General features: G+C 37.3%; 1 protein-coding gene and 2 long non-coding RNA genes across 4 annotated transcripts; 1 reads left to right on the top strand and 2 right to left on the bottom strand.

Annotated features, from left to right (window-relative positions):
* Positions 1 to 263: 263 nt before the first annotated feature.
* LOC135618158 (alpha carbonic anhydrase 7-like) lies at positions 264 to 1,939 on the bottom strand. Of its 2 annotated transcripts, none has more exons than XM_065119013.1 (7): positions 1,738 to 1,939; positions 1,439 to 1,659; positions 1,242 to 1,348; positions 1,063 to 1,168; positions 786 to 944; positions 648 to 701; positions 264 to 549 (listed from the first exon to the last, which is right to left on the bottom strand). In XM_065119013.1, the coding sequence occupies exons 1-7, from the start codon at positions 1,835 to 1,837 to the stop codon at positions 463 to 465; spliced, it is 834 nt and encodes a 277-aa protein (XP_064975085.1). In that variant the 5' UTR covers positions 1,838 to 1,939; the 3' UTR covers positions 264 to 462. The 2 variants fall into 2 exon arrangements, with proteins under 2 accessions (XP_064975085.1, XP_064975087.1); XM_065119015.1 differs by having other exon boundaries at positions 1,439 to 1,656; positions 1,738 to 1,934.
* An 8,616-nt stretch (positions 1,940 to 10,555) lies between these two features.
* Positions 10,556 to 11,352, bottom strand: LOC135618323 (uncharacterized). The gene is made up of 2 exons (XR_010488976.1): positions 11,295 to 11,352; positions 10,556 to 11,153 (listed from the first exon to the last, which is right to left on the bottom strand). It is a non-coding gene; the product is annotated as an uncharacterized LOC135618323 (long non-coding RNA).
* A 1,857-nt stretch (positions 11,353 to 13,209) lies between these two features.
* On the top strand, positions 13,210 to 14,076 carry LOC135618157 (uncharacterized). Its single transcript, XR_010488934.1, has 2 exons — positions 13,210 to 13,326; positions 13,471 to 14,076. It is a non-coding gene; the product is annotated as an uncharacterized LOC135618157 (long non-coding RNA).
* The last annotated feature ends 8,445 nt before the right edge of the window (positions 14,077 to 22,521 follow it).

Here is a 22,521-nt window from a genome sequence, read left to right as displayed (position 1 = left end):
CTCACCTCCATCAAAATTAGACACAGTACTTATTTGAAGGGCTTGTGTCCAGTCTCAACAGCTCACTGTAGCTACAAAAGACTTGGTCGGAGGAGGTAAAAGCCTGCAGCCTCGGTTCCCAAGAAAAAGTTCTTTCTAGTACAGCTCTCGTGATCCAAAGATCTGATTTCTACTGACGCTCAGTGTGTTTCCCATAAGAAACACATCTCTCTTGGCTGTATTTGATCTTTAATTTCCCAAAGAAAAAAAACAAGCTTATTAGGTAATCAAACGTGATGTAGCATTTATTTCCAGACAACGGACATTGGCATATTACATAGTAGGTGTGACGAACTATTTTTTACTGGTAGATAGATGGCTTCTACTCCAGCAATATACATAGCAGAAGTAGCAACCCCATTTCATCATCCTTTTCAGACATGGAAGTGTGCGTCGTCGGCGGTGCTCATCCACAGTTTCGCTTTAAGAGCTGGCATGGTCTTCGTGCGGCGGCTCGTACTTGTACACGTTGCGTCCTTTGATGGGCTGAACTGGTCTTGCGTTGTCCTTCTGCGAGAACGAGGGTTGAAGGAAGACGATGGTTAGGCAATGCAAGAAACAAAACGCTTCATCTGATGCATGGGAAAAAGATCAAACACCACACGTACATCATGCACGGGAATCCTCAGCGACGCCAGTTGACTCTCCGTTACGCTCTTCACCTAAACAACACCATACGATTCGGAGAATGATCATTCGACTTCCATGAGGAGATGGTAAAGGAGTGGCGGTAGGCACACGCGTACCTCTTTCATCACCGTCCATGTAACAGGCTCACCGCAAGGTGGGGTTGTCAAAGAGCCACTGTACCTGAAGTATGGTTCTCTCACACCTATAAGAGGTGGGCGGATAGTCCCCACATACACGTTGTCCTGATTCTGGAGAGCTATTAGACCCTCCGACAACTGTGCCAAAAGAGACCGAAAGGAGAAAGAGGGGAAAGAGTTAGTCCAGCAGCTGACGAGAGAGACATAATAATCCTTCCACCTGCATGTCAAGCAATTATTGGAGGGGAATGCGAACCTGGTTCAAGAGGGGATCAGCAAAGTGACCAAACTCGTACAACATGCCAATGACTGCTATTTCTCCCTCCCGAGTAGTGTGCACCATGTGCAACTCCAAGGGATACCTGTCGACAAAACTAGGAGTTGAGCTTGCCGATCGCTGGATCTACAAGTAGCAATAAACTTTGTAGTTCGAACCTTTTGCCATAGAGTTCATGCTCGGACGGTGAGTGCCAGTGGCACTGCCGGAGATGGAATGTCTTCTCGCCGATCACAAGATCTCCTGGCGACCACGTCCAATTCACCTGACACGCATGCAACATCACAGAGAACGTAGGATTCAGTACTGTTAAAGCCAAGACATGAGGGCATTCCGGACTCTGTTTCTCGATTACCAGGATCTCATGCCCCTTGTTCTGCAAGAAAGCAGGTCTGGTGCCGTAATTTGTTCTCAAGCTCCCCAGTGATGTGCTGACGATGATATTGCTTGGTTTAATCGAAATGGGTGATTGTTGTTCTCCAGTTTTGCACGTCTCCCATTCTTCATGAAGGTCTCCCCAGTGTTGAGGTCCGAGCTCGCTACATGGATCGTAGCTGTACTCCCAATCAGCTCCTACTAGTAAAACGAGATGACTCAGTCAAAGAGGCCTAAATTTACATGAGACCTAAAGCACGGTCTTAGAAGGCCACTCACCAACACCACTTGCTTCCGTTGCCATGACATGTGATTGGAGGACGACGAGGAGGGCTAGTGAAGCACGCAGCCATTGGAATGGAATTCTAGAGTTCCTCATGCTCGGAGAAACAGGAGGAATCGGTGCAGGTTATGTGATCGCAGTGCGCTTCTTCTTATATAGAGATCGAGTGTGCATGAACAGATGCTGAAACCCGATGGAAACATGGAAACGTTTACGATGACAGTGGATTAGCCCTCACCATGTTGTCGCCATTTTAGTAGTACTTCGTCCTTTGATGAAGACTTTGTCTTCTCTTCCACTGCTCACGTTTTTCAGATGACAACGTCCTTACCCTATTAAATGTCAATATGCCTTCTCCACAAGATTGATAATGAAGAGGTTTAGTAACACTTGACAACCTAATGACATCTCATTATTATTCTCTTGACAGATGCATCCACGGACGAAACAAAGAGAACCTTGACAGACGAGTCGTCTCGATCGCTAGCTTTGTCGCATGCATGGAAGAAAACTGGGGGGCGGCTAACGTGAAAAACATGAAGAATCAATCTGACAAGATTGGGATAAGCTTTATCCTACGTTTTACAGCATGCAAATGTGGCTATGGATAGTAAATGTTGCTGACACAAGTCTGTACTGTGGCTAGTGGTAATGGTTGGACCAGCATCTTTCTTATGGAAAGCACGCAGCAAATGCTACTAATAGGCCAAATAAGTACCCATGTGATTGTCTACCACAAAGTTTCATGAGAGTTACAATCTTGCTTCAACTTTATTTTCCTTTTTTTTTTTACGAATGATGAGGATGTTAGTCCTGCCACATTATGGTAATATATTAAAATATTTACAAGTTAATATCTAACATATTGGTTGGATGGTGATGTATCAGATATAAAAAAAATAAATTCTCATCTAATAATTTATACTAATCTGTAGAATATTATGTAGATACGGCACCTGTCAGTTAATATCCTGCTGTAACAGAGTCAGATGAAATAAATCTGAATGTGCTATTATTGATCCGAGAAAACTCATAGTGAAGAAGACGATGTGGTGTTATGTTGATATCTACTCATTGGAGACTATTCGTCATCAAAAACTCAAGTCTGCCACAAAATGTGCATTTTTGTTGCTATGTCATGATAAGAAAGATAGAACAATATAGTCACCGTTTGAATCATGCTTTTTTGCCTCTCATAAACTCCGGACACAAGCTTTTGCTTTTTGTCGACCAAAGTTTACTGTCACTAAAGGCTGGTAGCTATAGCTATCCGCAACACAAAGTAAATGGAAGACGACGGCGTGCAACTTCTACACGAGTACTTATAGATAGGGAGATCAAAGACATGTAATACGAATTAATAGGAAAAAAGAAGCTTTGTAGGAGCTTCATTTTCTATCTGCAACACCGAGTAGGTTGTAGCTCAGACATAATCATTTATTCTTCGGCTAATATGTCAATAGTTACTGCGGGCGAAGGTCAATCAACTTATTTAGTGGCCAACTAAACTTTTGTGCTATCATGATAATTATGTCAGCATGATGGTGAAGATAGAGGCAAGGTTCATTTCAAATTTGCCTTCACTTGATTGAGGATCACTGTGACTATATATATATATATATATATATATATATATATACTGAATATAACGATTTTCTTAAGAAATATTTATATTTTAGATTTTTCTCAATCGGAACCTCCCTTTTGTTTTTTGTTTTCAAACAGTATCTTTAATTAAAAATAAATAAATTATTTCTTAAAAATATTTTAGTCTGTTATTATGTTTTAGCCTATTGTAGTATTTTTTAACTTGTTATAGTACTTTAGCCACCGTAATAAAAACACTATGAAAATTACTCGAAAACATCATAAATAATCTAAATGAACTCGCAACCTTGAAAAAACTAACTATAAGCCTAAAAATGTTATATTGTAATGATTTATAAATAATGAAAATCAAAGAAATATAATATTATACCACTTGTAGTATTTTTCAATAATGTTTATAGCATTTTCAGTACCTTAATAAGATACTGAGCCAAATGAAAATACTGTAATAATAAAAAAAATTGATAGAAATTTTTTAAAAGATATTTTAGTTATTTTTAAAATTTTAGGTACTATTTGAAAAAAATAAAAGAGGGAATATGTTAGAACCCTGGTAGATTCTAAACTTGGGGTTGATCTCTTTAGGGGATCAGCCTCCTTGGAACTCTTAGGGGTTCCTCCCTCTAAGTTGCTATTCAAAGGTTGTAGAAAAAATTTATCTATTGTTTATCAAAAGAGATGAATACATAGCTATTTATAGGGTTTCTAAATCCTAACTCCTAATAGGACTCCTACTTAAGACTCTATTCCTTTACAACTCCTAATTCTTCTTTAAGAAATAACTTACAAACCCTAGCCGGTCTCTTCACCTCTTTAATAGAGGTCGGTTTATGTAAGTTTTATATAAATACCCCTATCAATTAGGACTCTCCTAGCTAAAGTCCTAACAGACCCGCCATCTTCAAATCAGCCTTGTCCTCGAGGCTGACAATCCATGTATTCTGGGAATTTGATCTTTAAGTCGTCATAGTTCTCCCAAGTGGCACCTTCTGCTAGTAAGTTCGCCCACTATATTAGTACTTCCGTAGTGGGTCGTCATCATCGAGTTATGATCCGTCGATCAATAATGACACTCGATTGGGTATAGAGTTATCCTTGGGTAGTCATATTTGGTGGGTGGCTTTGGGCTGTATCCAAGCACCTGTTTATCACTTCCATCTGGTCGTTGGTTTACGGATGATACTTCATACTCCTTTTTAATTTAGTGCCCTTATAGTGTAATTCTTTTGAGTCCCAATTGTAATGAGCCACGGAGCTTGGTGCTTCTTCTAATTTTTTTTTTTTTTATGATCTTACTAGTCTTCGAATCTTCTTGCCATTAACTCTTAATATCCTCAGGGATGTTGCTAGTCGAAAGTGAAATGGTAAAAAATTTAGTTTGCTTAGATAGCCATGAAAGTGCATTTGCAACAATATTCTCTTTCCCCTTTTTGTAAGTTATTTCATAATCATATCCAAGAAGCTTTGTTACCTAGTTTTGATGCTCAAGGGAAGATATCTTCTGCTCCAAGAAATATTTTAAGCTTTTATGGTCAGTCTTGATTTGAAAGTATCACCCGATCAAATACAATCTTCATTCGGCCACCGCATGCACAATCGCAAGCATCTCCTTATCATAAATAATTATTTTGAGATGGGAAAGAGATAATGCCTTACTGGTATAAGCGAGGGGGTGGCCATCTTGCATTAGTACAACATCAATTCCAACTCCGAAGGCATCGACTTCAATAATGAAAGTCTTGCCGAAGTTGAGTAGCGTTAGTACTAGTGTTGTCGTCATTGTGACTTTAAGTTTGTCGAAGGTGGTGGTTGCTTTGTTCAACCATCGAAAAGTATCTTTTTTCAATAAGAAAGTAAGTGGTGCACTGATCTTTCCATCATTTTTTATGAACTTACGGTAGTAGCATATTAAATCGAGAAAGCCACATAGCAATTTTAAGTTCTCGAGGTCAGCCAATTCTAATTTTGGAGGGGTTTACTGCCACACCTTCCTCTGATATGATATGCCCAAGATATTTCACCTTTTGTTGAAGAAAGTAAAAATTCATAGTGGTCGTTGTGTGTTCAAAAGGTGGTATTCAGTATGTCTTCTTCGCACACTCGTATTTGATGATACCTGAATCAAAGGTCCAGCTTTGTGAAGATTTGTGCTCCCTTTCATCTAGTAATTCATCTACTATTGGAATAGGATATTTATCCTTAATGGTTATGACGTTTAGAGCTCGGTAATCAACACACAATCGCTATGTTCCCTCTTTCGTACGAGAAGCACCGGTGAAGAGTAGGGGTTGTAACTTAGCCGAATAACTCCTATTTTGAGCATCTTTTTTATAATCCTTTCTATTTCATCCATCTAGAGATGTGGATACCAATATGACTGAGTATTTGCTAGAGATTTGCCTAGAAGAATCATTATATAATGATCATGCCGATGGGTAAGAGGTAGGTTATGCGGTTTGTCAAATATATCTAAAAATTTAGTAAGCAAAGGAAGTAGAATTGGATCTTCAAATTCTGTTGGCTCTTTCTTAGTTTGCTGCTCTAATTTGTACCAAGCTTAAATAAATTAATAAGGAAAGATATGAGGCGGCAAGATATTTATAAGGAAAGTTTCAAGCTTAAATAAATTAATATAAATTAATAAAATAAACATTAGGAATCTTATGGTGCCTTTGGCCCATAAGATATATGTTTCTAAAAAAATTAATTTAACTATATCTAACTTTTTATGTTTCTAAAAAAATTAAGATATATGTTTCTCTCAAATTTCTTTTGGACAAATATTATTGTCTAATTCTCTACTGATAAAATAATATCTATTTCTACAACTTTACTATCAGCATGATTTGCCAGTGTGCTCCGTTAGTTTAGAGATGACCAAGAAAAATGACCCACCACAAGTATACTTATCTTGTAATCCAAATAGCAAAGCTTCATTGGAAAAGAGCAAAGACAATTAGCATGAACTTAATCAATCTAAAATGATAATGATCAAAGGCTCCATTGTTCTATATACCATGAAAAAAATATCATGCTAAGTTCCTAACTAAAATGAACATAATTTTTCAATTATTACATTGTTGTTGTTGTTGTTCATTGCTTTGAATTAATGAAGAAACAAAGTAGTAAGCATAACCAAGAATAAGTATATACATCATTATACTGATTAGGTTGGCTAAACTGGTGGCTGTCCAAAGATAAGGTCGCATTGCTTGTGCAAGAGTCTACAATGAACCCCTCTAAAGACTTCAAGTCATGATTAACTTATAAAGGTTTTTTAGCATACATTATGGACCATGCTTTGACTTGTTTTTTATGAATTAAATGATTTGTAAATCTCATTAATGGGCAATCTCATTATTTTCTTTGGTATTTAGCATAGAAAAATATCAAAACCCTAAACCCTAACAGAACTATGGAGGAATCAATTTGAAAGCAAACTACCTTAGTTCTTAGGCCTTGATTAAGTTCATTATTTTATGAGTTTGTTATGTGTTTTGCAAATGTTCTATGATTAAGTCCATCGCATATGATTTATCTTTATGCTCATACATGACTCTCATGGTTCATAAAAGCCATCAAACATCTATCATCATGGGTCTATCCCTTAAGTTATTTTGGCAAATGAGGACAGAGAGAGAGAGAGAGAGAGAGAGAGAGAGAGAGAGAGAGAGAGATATGCCCCAATATTGTTAGCATTAATGTAGGGTTTGCCCCACAAAATAACTCTAGATTTTACATGTAACATATGCACAAAAAGAAACATTGCCTACAACATCATGTATACCGAATTAACTAGCTGCTACCTACCTGTGTATCATAGATTAGAAGACCGACAGGTGCTCTTCCTTTTGGCCATTTGCTCAAAATTTTCATGTAAAAAAATTGCAAGTGATTTGGAAAGGAGCGGACTCACTTTGTAAAGGACCAACAACTAGAAATTTTAGTGAATGCCTCATAGCTATCTTTACTCTTAGGAATTGGTACTATGTGGACAGTACATAAAACAAGCCAAGCCAGCCATGGACATTTTATTTTATGTAGTAGTAGTTCAGTACATTGACAGAAAAGCCCCAGCCATCCATGACATAATGATCTAAGCTATACATGGCAGTAAGTACTTGAAAGCATTTGCTCCATATACTGAGCAAATCTTACACATCCTATATACTACTGTAGCATATAGCAATTCATGGCAGCAGCATAGTGTTAAGGGCATGTAGCAGAACCCCATAAGCAGTGGTGTGGTAAATTGTCCGGGTGTGGAGTGCGTGCCATAGTACTAACATCAAACATATTGTCGTTCTCGACATCCTTCGTGGCTCCAAAGGAATAGCCAACTGATGCATCTGCAGCAGCTTTTACCTTCTTCTCTCCGGGAATATTGTTGATGTCCTTCTTGACCTCCTCGTTGTTGCTTCCACCAGTACTACTGGAGCTAAACACAACTTTGTTATCAGCATGCACGTATTCCTTTAGCTGAACTCCTCGAAGAGAGCTACCCAAGGGATTCTCCTCAAGCCTTCTGCCCTCCACACCAGTTTTGGAGAGGATGATGACCAAACCAAATGTAAAAACAAGCACAAATGACATCTTCATTGTTGATCAGCTACAACAAAGCAAAAAAATTCACCATTTCAATACTAAGGTATCCTATATGTAACAATTAATTTCGAACTTTGATAAATTCAACCGATACATGTGCTAATATGGTTAACTAAATAGCTAAAACTATTATTAGTCTTAGAACTTACCTTGAACTCAATTCCTCCAAGTTTGAGATACTTGATATGAAATATAATATTTATAAGGGAACCTTCAAGGTGGGAAAAAATAGAGAAAATAACAAGATAAACATTGGGAATCTTATTGTGCATATCGGTCATGCGCGCATATCATACGACATAGCGTGCTTAAAGATTTATTGTGCGAATTACGTCATCTGCACCAATGAGATAGTGGTGAATAATAATCATGTCGCCGATAGATGAAATCGATTGCAAATGATGTCTAACTTGGTATGCTAGTCAAAAGGTTCAAATAGGCACTTCACTCGACCCTATATTGGACAACTATTAGTTTCCCTAGTTCTCTAATGATAAGAAATATCTACTTCTATACCAATACTATCAACATTGTTTGCCAATTTGCTCATTACTCCACCATATGTATGCTTGACTTGTGATGCAAATAGAAGAACTTCTTTGTAAACAAGTGCAGGGACAATTAGTATGAATTTAGTGAAGTTAAACCAACCAAAAGAATCATGCTAAATTCCTAACTGCGGAAATGGATATAATTTTTCAGTTTATTATACATATATCATGGGAAGTATCATGTTCAATTCATGACTATTAATATGAATATAATTGTTCAATTATTATATTGTTGTTGTTGTTGTTCATGTCTTTGAATGAAGCATCATAGTCATAAGCATAACCAAATATATGTAAACCTACATCTGCTCAAAAACACAGATTTAATATTAGCACATCCATTTTCTATTTAACAAGTTTTATAAGTAAGTAAAATGCCATTACAAATTGTTTAACATTGTTGTTTTGAGAACTGATTCTTAACTTACACTATGTGCTTCTCAGATGTTCTATACATCTAATCCTAGTTCACATGCTTAATTTACTTTCATTTATTTACCTTTGCATGATCATTCTTCTGGTCATAATCATAACTCTTATGGCTTTCATCAGAACAATAACTATTCCATGCATGCATATATTCATCAATTTTATATTGAAACAAGAACCCACTACTCGATGGCATTCTCACAATTTGTGAGCAATATATGAGCATTTCTCATGTTATTATTTTGAACGAATTGCTATATCAAATAATATGCTAATCATGGCAAATAGATATTCGAAGGTTTGATCGAGACTCCAGTCCAGAAAGAGACTGTCTTGAGGCAGATGGAGGGTAATAGAACATTGTGTTATATATTTCTCACACAATCTCTCGCATTCTGTGTGGCTCTCTCATAGAATAAGTTTTCTTGAAAGGTTTTTGGTGCTTGCTATTTGGACTCTTACCCTAACCCTAAACAGTTTGTCATGCCAAACGAGAAATAGTTGGTGGCCCGCAAGGACGGTATTCGTCCTATAACTTGCTTTAAGAACAGGGCAATGATATTCTTATCGGAACAAGAAAACATGGCCATGATTTCGGCCGTCAGGTTTATTCTTCTCGGACCCACAAGAACCTCTCAAGACTTGAATCATGTCAATGAACTGGTAAATGAATTTGGTTAGGTGATAAATCTGATCTAAACGCATCGAAACGAAAAGAAATTTTTGTGTTAGAGTAGTGTCTGAAATCTGATTCTGTCAAGATATTTGTTAATGTCCCTCCTCGAGTTCATACTCATATATATAAATAATATTGAACCTGGTATACGAAGTTACATATATATGTAAGATGAGATGATCTCAAAACTTTCACTCTTCAGACATCAATCATGGAACTTGTCTGATCTGATTCAGATTCCAAGACGAGCCGCATGCCTCGACACCAATGCACTTTAAAGCGTCAAGGAATCTGCATTCAATAATTGCTACCCATGTGTACGAGTTCCTGGAAGAACTAAAAACTATTTCGATCTTGCAAGCCAAACACCTCCATTATATGCTTGCATAAAGTAATCTGGCAAGGTTCTTCATGAAGACATCGAAGCCTAGTTTTCATCACGAACAAAGTTCATCTTGTCTTCCAGCAAGAACTCTACTTTGGTGTGCTTGTTAGAACTTTAGGGTTTACTCCACCCCGTAAGAAAAACTTTAGGGTTTACATGTAACAGATGCATAGCTGGTAATATTGCCTAACAAAGCTAATAATGTCTTCGAGCAAGAACTCAACTTTGGTGTGCTTGTTAAATCTATGGGGTTTACAAGCAACAGATGCATCAGTAGAAATATTGCCTCTAACATCATTTACACTAAATTAACTAGGTAGCTACCTACGTATCTATTGTAGAAGATAGAATGATGAGACATACATGAGTAGAAGTCCAATATTTTGCAGGTGATCTTGATGTAAAAAATTGCAAGTGATTTGGAAAGGTGTGGTTTAAGTTTGTGAAGTACAAAGAGCTACAATATCTAGTCAAATCTTCCCTCTAGAAATCATTAAAAATAATAGTGAAAGCCATAGCTTTCTGTCTCTCTTAGGAGTTTGTATTGTGTGGATATAATGTAGCAAGCCAAGCTAGCCATGGACATTTTATTTTACTTAGTAGTTTAGTACATTGTCCAAGAGGCCTCAGTCATCCATGACACAACATACTGAGCAAATTTGCTCTATATACTGAGCAAATTTGCCACACACATACACTACTAGTAAGAGTCAACAGAGCCAGGCTGCAGGGCTTTAAGGGTGCTTATGAATATTACTATACATCCTTCGGTAGTCATCGATCGATACCTGGTGGTGTGTGTCCATGGACACGCCTTGGGTTTGTGCAATAGGATCACCATCACACTTGTTGTAGTTGTCCTTGCCATTGTTTTTACTTTTGGCTTTATTGGTGGCAAGTGATGGATTTCTGATATTTTTTCCTTTCAACTCTCCATGATTGTTGATGTCCATCGTGGTTTCTTCATTGCTCTTTCCACCAATACTGGAACCGAAGACAGATTTATCATCATGAATCATGTTCTCCTTTCCCTTATCTCTGTGAAGAGAGAAACTCAAGGGATTCTCGATGTATTCACCTTCCACACTAGTGTTGGAGAAGATCATGATCAAACCAAATATTAAAACAAGCACAAATGAGATCTTCATTGTTGATAAGCTGCATCAAAACGAAAATGATGATCTCAATAGTTAGATACTACTATACCAATTAATTTTGAGCTTTGATGTTTTCATTAACTTGATCGTGTGCTAACATGGTTAAATATATGACTAAAGTAATAGGAATCTTGGAAGTTACCTTGAATTGACTTCCTCCGGGACAAGTTTGGGATGCTCTTGTATGAGGGCACGGTATTTATAGGCAGATATTCAAGCTTAGATGAACTGATGTAAATTGACAAGATAAGTATTGGGAATCCTGTGGTGCTTTTCGATCATGCCTGTATTTTCTATGAACATAGCATGGATAAGATAATTATTGCGCTAATTACATCATGCTCACCGATGAGGTAGTGGAGAACAATAATCATGTCGCAATGGAACAAAATTAGTAATAATTTAGGCTACATTAGTTTTACATAGGTCTAATACGTTATGCTCCTCAAGGTGTAAAAATATACATACATCACTCAGACCTACATTAGACAAATTAAAGATGTCTTTACCCAATTTTCCAAAGATGCACAATATCTGACCATACAAATATATTATCAGTATTTGTTTGCCAATGTGCTCCATTAGTTTCGATATGACATGGAGAAAAGACCAAATCATTTATGTATTTGACTTCAAATGCAAATGAAAAGCAATTAGTATGAACTTAGTCTAGACTTAAAGTTATTGAAATTTGTGATACCACCTTAATTTATGTTTGTGTTTGCAAAAATATGCATGACACTCAGATAAATCAACTCCTCCGTGGGAGGCATCAGCATATGAAGAGTACTATTATACCAAAACCTCAAAAGAGAATCTTAGTTGGCATAGCAAATGATCACAATGCTGTTTACTAGAATGCAAGGAATGCTTGTATCTTTCGTTGTAGTTCACACTTCCATGAGCAATTGTGTATGATTTTTCTGACGGACTTGGTGAGAATAGAAACTATTCCATGCAGGAATACTACCCATCAAAACATGCTCATTGTTACTCCATTAACTGTTCATGTTTGGACCGAGAGAAATAGAGTCCTACGATGAATCTTACACTATATCTATGGTGGGAGAAGACTTAAGGCCCCACATTGGGTTATTATTTTGATGGATATATGCATGCATGTAATAGTTTTTCTTCTGATGAGAAACCACAGGAGTTAAGATTATGAGCAGAAGCATGTGAACTAAGATGTATAGAACATCTGAGAGGCATATAGAAAGCACAATGCCAAAGGCAAAAAAAAAGGGATTTCTCAGTTGTATCCAACCCTAAAGGCATCATTCCATTTGAGCATGTTGAAATTTTGTCAAAATTAAATGTCAAGTATAAGTTAAGAATCAGTTCTCAAAACAACAATGTTAAACAAATTGCGATGGCATTTTACTAACTTATACAACTTGTTAAATAGAAAATGGATGTGTTACTAATCAATATGTGTTTTTGAGCAGCTACAGGTTTGCATATGTTTGGTTATGCTTAGGACTATGATGCTTCATTCAAAGACATGAACAACAACAACAAAAATCTAATAATTGAACAATTATATTCATATTAATAGTCATGAATTGAACATGATACTTCCCATGATATATGTATAATAAACTGAAAAATTATATCCATTTCAGTAGTAAGGAATTTAACATGATTTTTTTGGTTGGTTTAACTTGACAAGTTCATACTAATTGTCTTTGCTTTTGTTTACAAAGAAGTTCTTCTATTTGCATCACAAGTCAAGCATACATATGGTGGTGTAATGAGCAAATTAGCAAACAATGTTGATAGTTTAGGTGTAGAAGTAGATATTTCTTATCATTAGAGAACTAGGGAAACTAATAGTTGTCCAATATAGGGTCGAGTGAAGTGCGTATTTGAACCTTTTGACTAGCATACCAAGTTAGACATATGACACTCAATGGAGTGTCGATTGCAATCGATTTCATCCATCGACAACATTATTATTATTCTCCACTATCTCATTGGTGCGCGTGACGTAATTCGCACAATAAATACCTTAGGCATGCTATGTCTTATCATATGCGCGCATGACCGATACGCACAACAAGATTCCCAATGTTTATCTTGTTACTTTCTCTATTTTTCCCATCCTTGAAGGTTCCCTTATAAATATCATATCTCCTATCAAGTATCTCAAACTTGGAGGAACTGAGTTAATGGTAAGTTTCAAGACTCATACTAGTTTTAGCTATTTACTTAACCATATTAGTACATGTATCTGTTGAATATATCAAAGCTCAAAATTAATTATTACATATAGGATATCTTAGTACTGAAATGGTGAATTTTTTGCTTTGTTGTAGCTTATCAACAATGAAGATGTTATTTGTGCTTGTTTTTACATTTGGTTTGGTCATCATCCTCTCCAAAACTGGTGTGGAAGGCAGAAGGCTTGAGGAGAATCCCTTGGATCAGTCTCTTCGAGGAGTTCAGGGAAAGGAATACGTGCTTGCTGATAACAAAGTTGTGTTTAGCTCCAGTAGTGCTGGTGGAAGCAACAACGAGGAAGCCAAAAAGGACATCAACAGTACTCCCGGAGAGAAGAAGGTAAAAGCTGCTGCAGATGCATCAGTTGGCTATTCCTTTGGTGCCACGAAGGATGCCGAGAGCGACAAGATGTTTGATGTTAGTACCATTTCACGCACTCGACCCACGGACAATTTACCGCACCACAACTTAAGGGATTCTGCTAAACGCCCTTAAGACTATGCTCCTGCCATGAACTGCTATCTGCTACAGTAGTATATCGGATGTGTGAGATTTGCTCAGTATATGGGGCAAATGCTTTCAAGTACTTATTGCCATGTATAGCTCTAGATCATTATGTCATGGATGGCTGGGGCTTTTCTGTCAATCTACTGAAGTACTACTACATAAAATAAAATGACCATGACTAGGTTGGCTTGTTATATGTACTGTCCACATAGTACCAATTCCTAAGAGTGATAGATAGCTATGAGGCATTCACTAAAATTTCTAGTTGTTGGTCCTTTACAAAGTCAGACCGCTCCTTTCCAAATCACTTGCAATTTTTTTACATGAAAATTGTGGGCAAATGGCCAAAAAGAAGAGCACTTGTCGGTCTTCTAATCTATGATACACAGGTAGGTAGCAGCTAGTTAATTCAGTATACATGATGTTGTAGGCAATGTTTCTTGTTGTGCATATGTTACATGTAAAATCTAGAGTTTTTTTGTGGGGCAAACCCTACATTAATGCTAACAATGTTGGGGGCATCTCTCTCTCCTTGTCCTTATTTACCTAAATAACCTAAGGGATGGACTCATGATGATGGATGTTTGATGGCTATTATGAATCATGAGAGTTATGTATGAGCATAAAAATAAATCATAAACATGATATACAAATAAAGGTTGAGCATGAGAACATAGAATATTTACAAAACACATAACAAGTACATAAAATAGTGAACTTAATCAAGGCCTAAGAAACAAGGTAGTTTGCTTGCAAATGGTTCCTCCATAATTCTTCTAGGGTTTAGGGTTTTGATGTTTTGCTATGCCAAATACCGAAAAATATATTGGGATTGTCCATTAATTAGATTTACAAATCATTTAATTCATCAAAACAAGTCAAAGCATGGTCCATAACGTATGCTACAAAACCATTATAAGTTAATCATGACTTGAAGTCTTTAAAGGGGTTCATTGTAGACTCTTGCATAAGAAATGTGACCTTATCTTTGGACAGCCACCACTTTAGCCAACCTAATCAGCATAATGATATCTACACTTATGCTTGGTTACGGTTATGACTCTGATGCTTCATTAATTCAAAGCAATGAACAACAACAACAATGTAATAATCGAACAATTATGTTCATTTTATTAGTTAGGAACTCAAAATGAATTTTCTTTTCATGATACATAGAACAATTGAGCTTTTGATTATTATCATTTTAGATTGACTAAGTTTATGCTAATTGTCTTTGTTCTTTTCTAAAGAAGCTTTCCTATTTGGATTACAAGATAAGTATACTTTTGGTGGGTCATTTTTCCTGCTCATCTCTAAATTGATGGAGCACATTGGCAAATAATGCTGATAGTAGAGTTGTAGAAGTAATATTATTTTATCATTAGAGAATTAGGCAATAATCTTTGTCCAAAAGAGATTTGACTGAAACATATATCTCAAATTTTTTATGAGCATAAAAAGTTAGACATAGTTAAATTAATGTAGTCTCAATTGCAATCATTTTGTCCATGGATGATTATTATTCTCCACTATCTTGTTAATTAATGTAAGGCACCAAAAGGTTCCCAATGTTCATCTTGTTAATTTATATTAACTCATTTAAGCTTAAAATTTTCCTTACAAATATCTTGCCCTATATCTAGTATCTCAAACTTATCTCGGAGGGAGTGAATTCAAGGTAAACACCAAGGCTCATACTAGTTTTAGCTATTTACTTAGCCATATTATCACATTTAAGTGATAAATGTATCAAAGCTCAAAAATTGATTGTTATACATTAGGATCTTAGTATCGAAATGGTCAATTTTTGCTTTGTTGCAGCTTATCAACAATGAAAATCCCATTTGCACTTGTTCTCACATTTGGTTTGGTCATGATCATCTTTGAAGGTAGAAGGGTTGAGGGAAATCCCTTGGATTTCTCTCTTCACGGAGTTAAGGGAAAGGACTACATGCTTGATCATAATAAAGTTGTCTTTGGCTCCACTATTGGTGGAAGAAGCAATGAGGAGATCAAGAAGAACATTAAAAGCATAAGAGAGAAGAAGGGAAAAGCTGTTGTAGATCCATCATTTGGCTATCCCTTTGGAGCTACAAAGAATGCCAATCACAATAATAGTAATAACAATGTCAAGAACAAGTATGATGGTGATCCTTTTACACATACTCTGGGAATGTCAGCAGATTCACACCACCGGATATCGATCGATGAGTACCGAAGGATGTTTGGTGATCTTCCTAAGCACCCATAAAGCCCTGCTGCCCTTAACTGTTATTTGCTATTACACTATAGGATGTGTCAATTTTGCTCGGTGGAGAGAGCAGATGCTTTCAAGTACTTTGTGTCATGGATATCTCCACAACATGTAATGGATATCTGGATCTATTGACCAATGTTCTACATTACTAGATATAATAAAATGTAATGACTAGCTTGGCTTATTATATTTTCTATGCACTCAATACCAGCCAATAAGAGAGAGAGAGAGAGAGAGAGAGAGAGAGAGAGAGAGAGAGAGAGAGCTATGGCATTCACTATGTTCTTGAATCCATAGGAAGAAGATAGTACCAAAACATTCTATCTCTTGTTCCTTCACAAAGTTAGACCACTACTTCCGAAATCACATGAAATTGTTCGATCTTATCATCCTTTGATCTTACCATATCTGCTGCTAGGATAGACCATAAAAGATCTGTATGCATAGAGTTCTTTTCTTTTTTTCAGCAGCATAAACCCTAATGCTCCCCCATCAAGCACAACAAAACTAAGTTCCTGGCCAGAAACAAAGTATGTTCAAGACGAAAACCTATTTAAGAAAACTATGCTAATTTGCTGCCTCTATGAAGAAGACATATTGATTAATTAATGCAAGGGAATGGAGGTGTTTAAGTTGGAAGATCGCAATAGGTTTGGTTCTTCTTGAGAGAGAGGGGTTTCTTCCTCGATGAAACATGTACACATGGGTCGTAATAATTAAATGGAGGATTTCTTGACGCTTTAAAGTGCGTTGATGTCGAAGCATGCGGCTCATCATGGAATCTGAACCAGTTGAGACAAGCTCTATGATTGATGCCTGCAGTGCTAATTAAAGTGTGAGGACCATATCATTTTACCTACTCATGTAGCTTCATATATATCTATATAGATGTTAGGGTTTGTGAGCCTATGGTCAAACATATGTAGGCATTATCTTGTGAGCTCTTAAATTCCGTGTCATATATTGCTTCTTCATCAATGGCTGACTGACACTTGCCATCCCCTTCTTTGTGGTGTAATCAAAATGCATTGTGTAGAAGCTACATTTTTCTCATTCCTAGTTTATAGAAACAGTATCATCATATTAGGAGATACACATAATGCCTGTCTTTGAGGCATAACAACATTAATATATTGGTTATTTATAAGATATCTTTGAAACTACAATTTTCTATGGGTATAAACTTTTAACCATTTCTTTTGCACGTTCATATATAGATATCTATCCCTCAATAATGATATTATGTATATACCCTTTCAAACATAGTATATATAATTTTATAGTTGTACATTTGGATGAGGGAATTATCAAGAAATTAATAACAGTATATTCATCATATCCTTATAGGCCTAGTTTACTTTGGTCAACAGAACTCAAAATTTTATGCATGTAGTTAAATGAGAGGCAAAACACATGATTCAGATCTCTCTTCTATATTAGAATGGAGATAAAATGGTAACTATCGTTCTAGTTGTTTTGTCATAATATAGCAATAAAAATGCACATTTTATGGCAGACTTGAGCTTGATGATGATGAATAGTATCTAATGAGTAGCCAGATACCAATATAACACAAAAAATGCACATTATCTTCTTCACTGAGTTATCTTGGATCTGAGAAAGTTCTTGACTTGGATCTCAGAAAAGAGAATATGAACAAAATAATAATATTAATCCCCAACCAAAGATCATTACTTACCATTTCATTAACATAATCCGAAGCATTGGGTGTCGTGCAGGCCTAACGAGAATACTTGACACCTGACATCATAGCCATGCATGTCATCATAGCCTTGTCAAATGAGACAAGTACTGACTTCATCAGTCATGTACTGTCTCTCTTTTGGTTGCACACGCCCAATGCCTTCTCATCTTCCTCCTCTCTCAGGTACACCTTATGTGAGTTAATGCGCAATCGCATTCTCACAATATGTGAGCATTTCTCATGTTATTATTTTGAGAAAATTGCTATATCAAGTAGTACGCTAATCATGGTGATAGATATTGGAAGATTTCACGCAGTACTAAAAGAGGCTTTCTTGATGCAGATGGAGGGTATTGTGTTATATATTTCTCACACAATCTTACTCATTCCGTGTGGATCTCTCGTAGCATGAGTTTTCTTGAAAGGTTATGTTACGTGCTATTTGGACTCTTACCCTAACCCGAAACAGTTTGTCAAGCCAAAAGAGAAATAAATAGTTGACGACTCGCAAGCACAGTACTCGTCCTATAACTTGCTTTACTAACATGGCAATGATGTTCCTATCGGAACAGGAAAACATGGCTATGTCAGGTTTGTTCTTGGCGGACCCACAAGAACCTCTCAAGACTTGAATCATGTCAATGAACTGGTAAATGAATTTGGTTAGGTGATAAATTTGATCTAAACGCAAGAAAAGGAAAAGAAATTTTGGTGTTGAGTAGTGTCTCAAATCTGATTCTGTCAAGATATTTGTTAATGTCCCTCCTCGAGTTCATACACATATATATAAATAATATTGAAACTGGTATACGAAGCTACATATGTATGTAAGAAGAGATGATCTCGAAACTTTCACTCTTCAGACATCAATCATAGAACTTGTCTGATCTGATTCAGATTCCAAGACGCGTCGCACTTTAAAGCGTCAAAGAATCTCCATTCAATTATTGCGACCATGTGTACGTGTTTCACGGAAGAAGAAACCCCTCTCTCGGGAAGAACCAAAAACTATTTCGATCTTGCAAGCCAAACACCTCCATTATATCCTTCATAAATTTATCTGGCTTATGTTCCTCATGAAGACATCGAAGCCTAGTTTTCATCCAGAACAAAGTTCATCTTGTCTTCCAGCAAGAACTCTACTATGGTATGGTTGTTAGAACTTTAGGGTTTACTCAAGAGGTTACATCAGAAAGCAGATGCATGGCAAAATTAATCAAAAGTTGATATACGTTTTTCTGCCTAAAGTAAAAAGAAAATCATCCAAATTGTATAGTGTTTTAAAAATGTTGTATAGAGTTTTTGTTTTAAAATTACTGTATAGTGTTTTGCTTTCAAAAATACTATATATTATTTTTTATTTTGAAAACACTATATAGTGTTTTCAAAACAAAGACACTATATAGTATTTTTAAAAAAATAAATAGTGTTTTGTGGATATAAACTAGCCATCGTTCTCATGGTGATCCTTATTATGAAAGATTAAAAATAAGGATCACCATGAGAATGATGTTTGAATTCAATTCTAAGAAGCTATATAAATCTTACAACTTTTTGAGCTTGATGTTTTATTGTTGATTCCCTTAATTATTCCTTTGGTATAAAGTCACTGTTGGCACTTGATCTTGATAATATTCTGATAACTATTTGAAGTCAATATTCACTTCATGGAACATTTATATCAATGATGCCACACTCATATGTTGCATTTATATATGAACATGATAGATATCCATAAACACATTGTCACATGATGGATGGTTGTTGGCCACGTGGCCCATTTATTTAGCCTATGGTATGCTTTAATAATTCACAATCCATTTTAGTCATTTAACTAGTTCCCTATTAATCTAGACAGGAAAAACTACAAAAGGGTGGTTGGGAAAAATTGCAATGGTGGCTCTGGGTGTAGCTGAAAAAAAAAAAATCACAGCAATAATGATTAAGGGCAGAGGAACAAGAGAAGAAGAAAAAGGAAGAAGATGAGGGCAACCTAAAGGTTATTCTCAATTATCCCAGTAGTATTCTTACCTTAGGTTTGATTATATTTATAATGGATTCTTGCTGTAATCACTTGGAGAGAGATCGGATACGTGACATAATCCTTGTATCTCTATTATTCTATTATGATTGTCATTCGAATTTTAGGCAAGAGACTTTAAAATTTGTACATTCATTATTTCTAAAGTAGTTCTTTGGCTTACCTCGTGATTTTTTTCCTACGTCTTATGACTTACTCCTATTTGTAAAATACAAGTTTTTTTTATCCTATCAATGGATATAGCTAGAGATTGCCCATTAATGGGCCAAAAGGAGAGCAGTCCATGTTAAGAGTTCTTATTCCTTGGTTGATGATATCTACAACATGGTACTAGATTTGTAAGCTCGCGTGGATCAAGAATAAGATCGTGGATACAAGGACTTGGAACGAGAAAACATCGAGGCATATACAAGAACTGGACGACGAGATCTAAATATGCATGGATGGAAGTGGAACATGCAGTCTAATGAACTCAGGGGGTTGCTGATTGGATAGGTGAAGGCATGTAATGCCCACTGTTAGTGTTGATTAGCTACTCAATAGTTGACATGATAAGCCAGATCTAGAGATCACCAAATCCATCAGCAGCACAGAATCCTGAAACCTCTCCAAGTAGACACATCTAACAATCAACATCCAGATGCAAATTTTTGGTGAACTGATGCGCCATGGCTGATGAGTTAGCATGGCCTGGTCCATGGGTCGATGTCAGGAGTCTTTGATCGGTTGAGCTAGATGCCGAGGTCGGTCGGACCCTCGCGACGGGGTGTTGATCAGCATTTCTTGATCCGGGCGCCGTCGATATTGAGTAATGTCTCTCTGTCTCCAGGCTGGTTAACGGCTCACTTTGTGCACTGGATAACAACTCCCAGATCGGGACGCTCGTGGCTCAAGGGTGGTCGCTTTCCTGTAAGAATGACTTTCGTCGGGTGATTTCCGACTTTGGCCCCTCCGACGAGCAAGTCAATAGTTGTTTTTCTCTTTTTGTCCTCTACCCTTACCGGATGCCGACCATGGGCTTTTATACTACTATACGAGAGTCGGTCGTACGTGGGTTTGGCATGGTGGCCGATCCTCGAGGGATGACTTGGTATGGATTTTGACTTGGCGCATGGGGGTGCTCCCCTTGCTGACTCGGCTGTAGCGCTGCGTGGCATCGATTGTGACGTATCTTGGATCCAAAATATACCTTATCACTTCTCCCCCCTCCCCCCATCAAGGCATGCCGTGGTGTCACGGACTTAGCTGGTTTTGCCTAAGTTGTGCGGCACCCTTGCATGTCCATTCGCAAAGGTCAGCCTCCCCGAAGCCTCCCATAGTCCCTTAGAACTCACAAAAGATAGAATAGGATAGAGAAAACGTCTCACTCAGGATCCACAAGCAAACATCTCCGAAAAACACTTCATAGACAATGCAAATTACAAACAGATTTTACAAGCTCTGAACGGTTGCACAACGGGTAAAATGGTCCATTACAGACCGAAAATCTCTCACACGTGTCCACATGACACAACCTTTATTTACAAGCCTAAAGCGACCACCAACCCAACTAAAATGGGACTATTAAGCCTTCGGTCGTCCCTCTACATGTTGTACAAAGCATGAACATACCAAAAGACACGGACATACATAAGCATTACATCAAACATCCTGTTTAGAAGTTTATCCGTGACATTCTCCCCCACTTCTTCCTTCGACGTCCTCGTCGAAGCCTTTGTCGACACTGCAACTCCTCACCTTTGCCGAGTCTTCAATCTTCTGCTCCAACTGCAATGCATCTCTGGCCTCCCAGCTACTCTCCGCTGCTGTTTTTGAGTAGTCGAACTTTTGATCCGCCATGCTGCTTCAACTCACCAATGACTCTGACTCTGGTGTGGGGTTGGCTGAGTTGTGTTGATCCTTATTGATTCCTACGGATCCTCCAAATGAAGGAAAAGATCATCCTTACTGTGCTAGTCTCTCAAATGCCTCAAGCTGTTTGAACTAGGTGGATGCTTGTTGGAGTTTTTAACGAGCATCGTCTCGCAAACTTCTGAAGTTTTGGGTCCTTCCTACACAAAATTTGCTCATTGACTCTTCTTTCACTTAGTTGTTACATCCAAGTAGGTTCGCATCACTTCTGCTTTCAATTGGCATTTCGTTGGGAAATGAAGCGGACAATCTACTCTCAGTAACATTGATCACCATTGGTAAGGATTTGACAACTATTGTCTTCCATTATCTTCGAAAGGTCTTTGAACATATGCAGAGCTCCTCTGTTGGATAGATACGAGAATTGGGGTACTCGGTTTCGCCCATTCTCTTAAGAGTTGAGAAGGCAAAGGTTACTTTACTTCGCCCGCCTCCTCGAGGTTGTACTCCATGCATCGAGCTGGTTACTGGCCTTCACCTACTCTTTGCTCACACTACTGAAGCACTTGAAGTGTTTGCACTCCTTGCATTGAGTTAGCTATTGTGATTCACCTTCTCAATGTCATCGAACTTCTGGAACGCAGGAAGTTTTTACCCCAACTTGGAGTAATTCTCTAATAGATTTGGTCGCCTCTGGGATTGTACCGTCTTCTCCATCAACCCTATCGCCTACTCCCCTGAGTAGCGAAGATACAGCACCGCGTAGTGCCTACTTAGTTCCTTGG

Source organism: Musa acuminata, chromosome BXJ2-8 (assembly GCF_036884655.1).
Source record: "Musa acuminata AAA Group cultivar baxijiao chromosome BXJ2-8, Cavendish_Baxijiao_AAA, whole genome shotgun sequence".
Taxonomy (NCBI): Eukaryota; Viridiplantae; Streptophyta; class Magnoliopsida; order Zingiberales; family Musaceae; genus Musa; species Musa acuminata.
Note: the sequence above shows the minus strand (reverse complement) of the source record. Positions and strands in the feature narration are given on the sequence as shown.

What these genes read in the sequence shown, in the direction of transcription:
- LOC135618158 (XM_065119013.1), bottom strand. Translation starts at nt 1,837, where the DNA reads ATGAGGAACTCTAGAATTCCATTCCAATGGCTGCGTGCTTCACTAGCC. An exon ending in AACGGAAGCAAGTGGTGTTG is followed by an intron (nt 1,660 to 1,737) that starts GTGAGTGGCCTT and finishes TCGTTTTACTAG; the next exon opens with TAGGAGCTGATTGGGAGTAC. An exon ending in CATGAACTCTATGGCAAAAG is followed by an intron (nt 1,169 to 1,241) that starts GTTCGAACTACA and finishes TTTTGTCGACAG; the next exon opens with GTATCCCTTGGAGTTGCACA.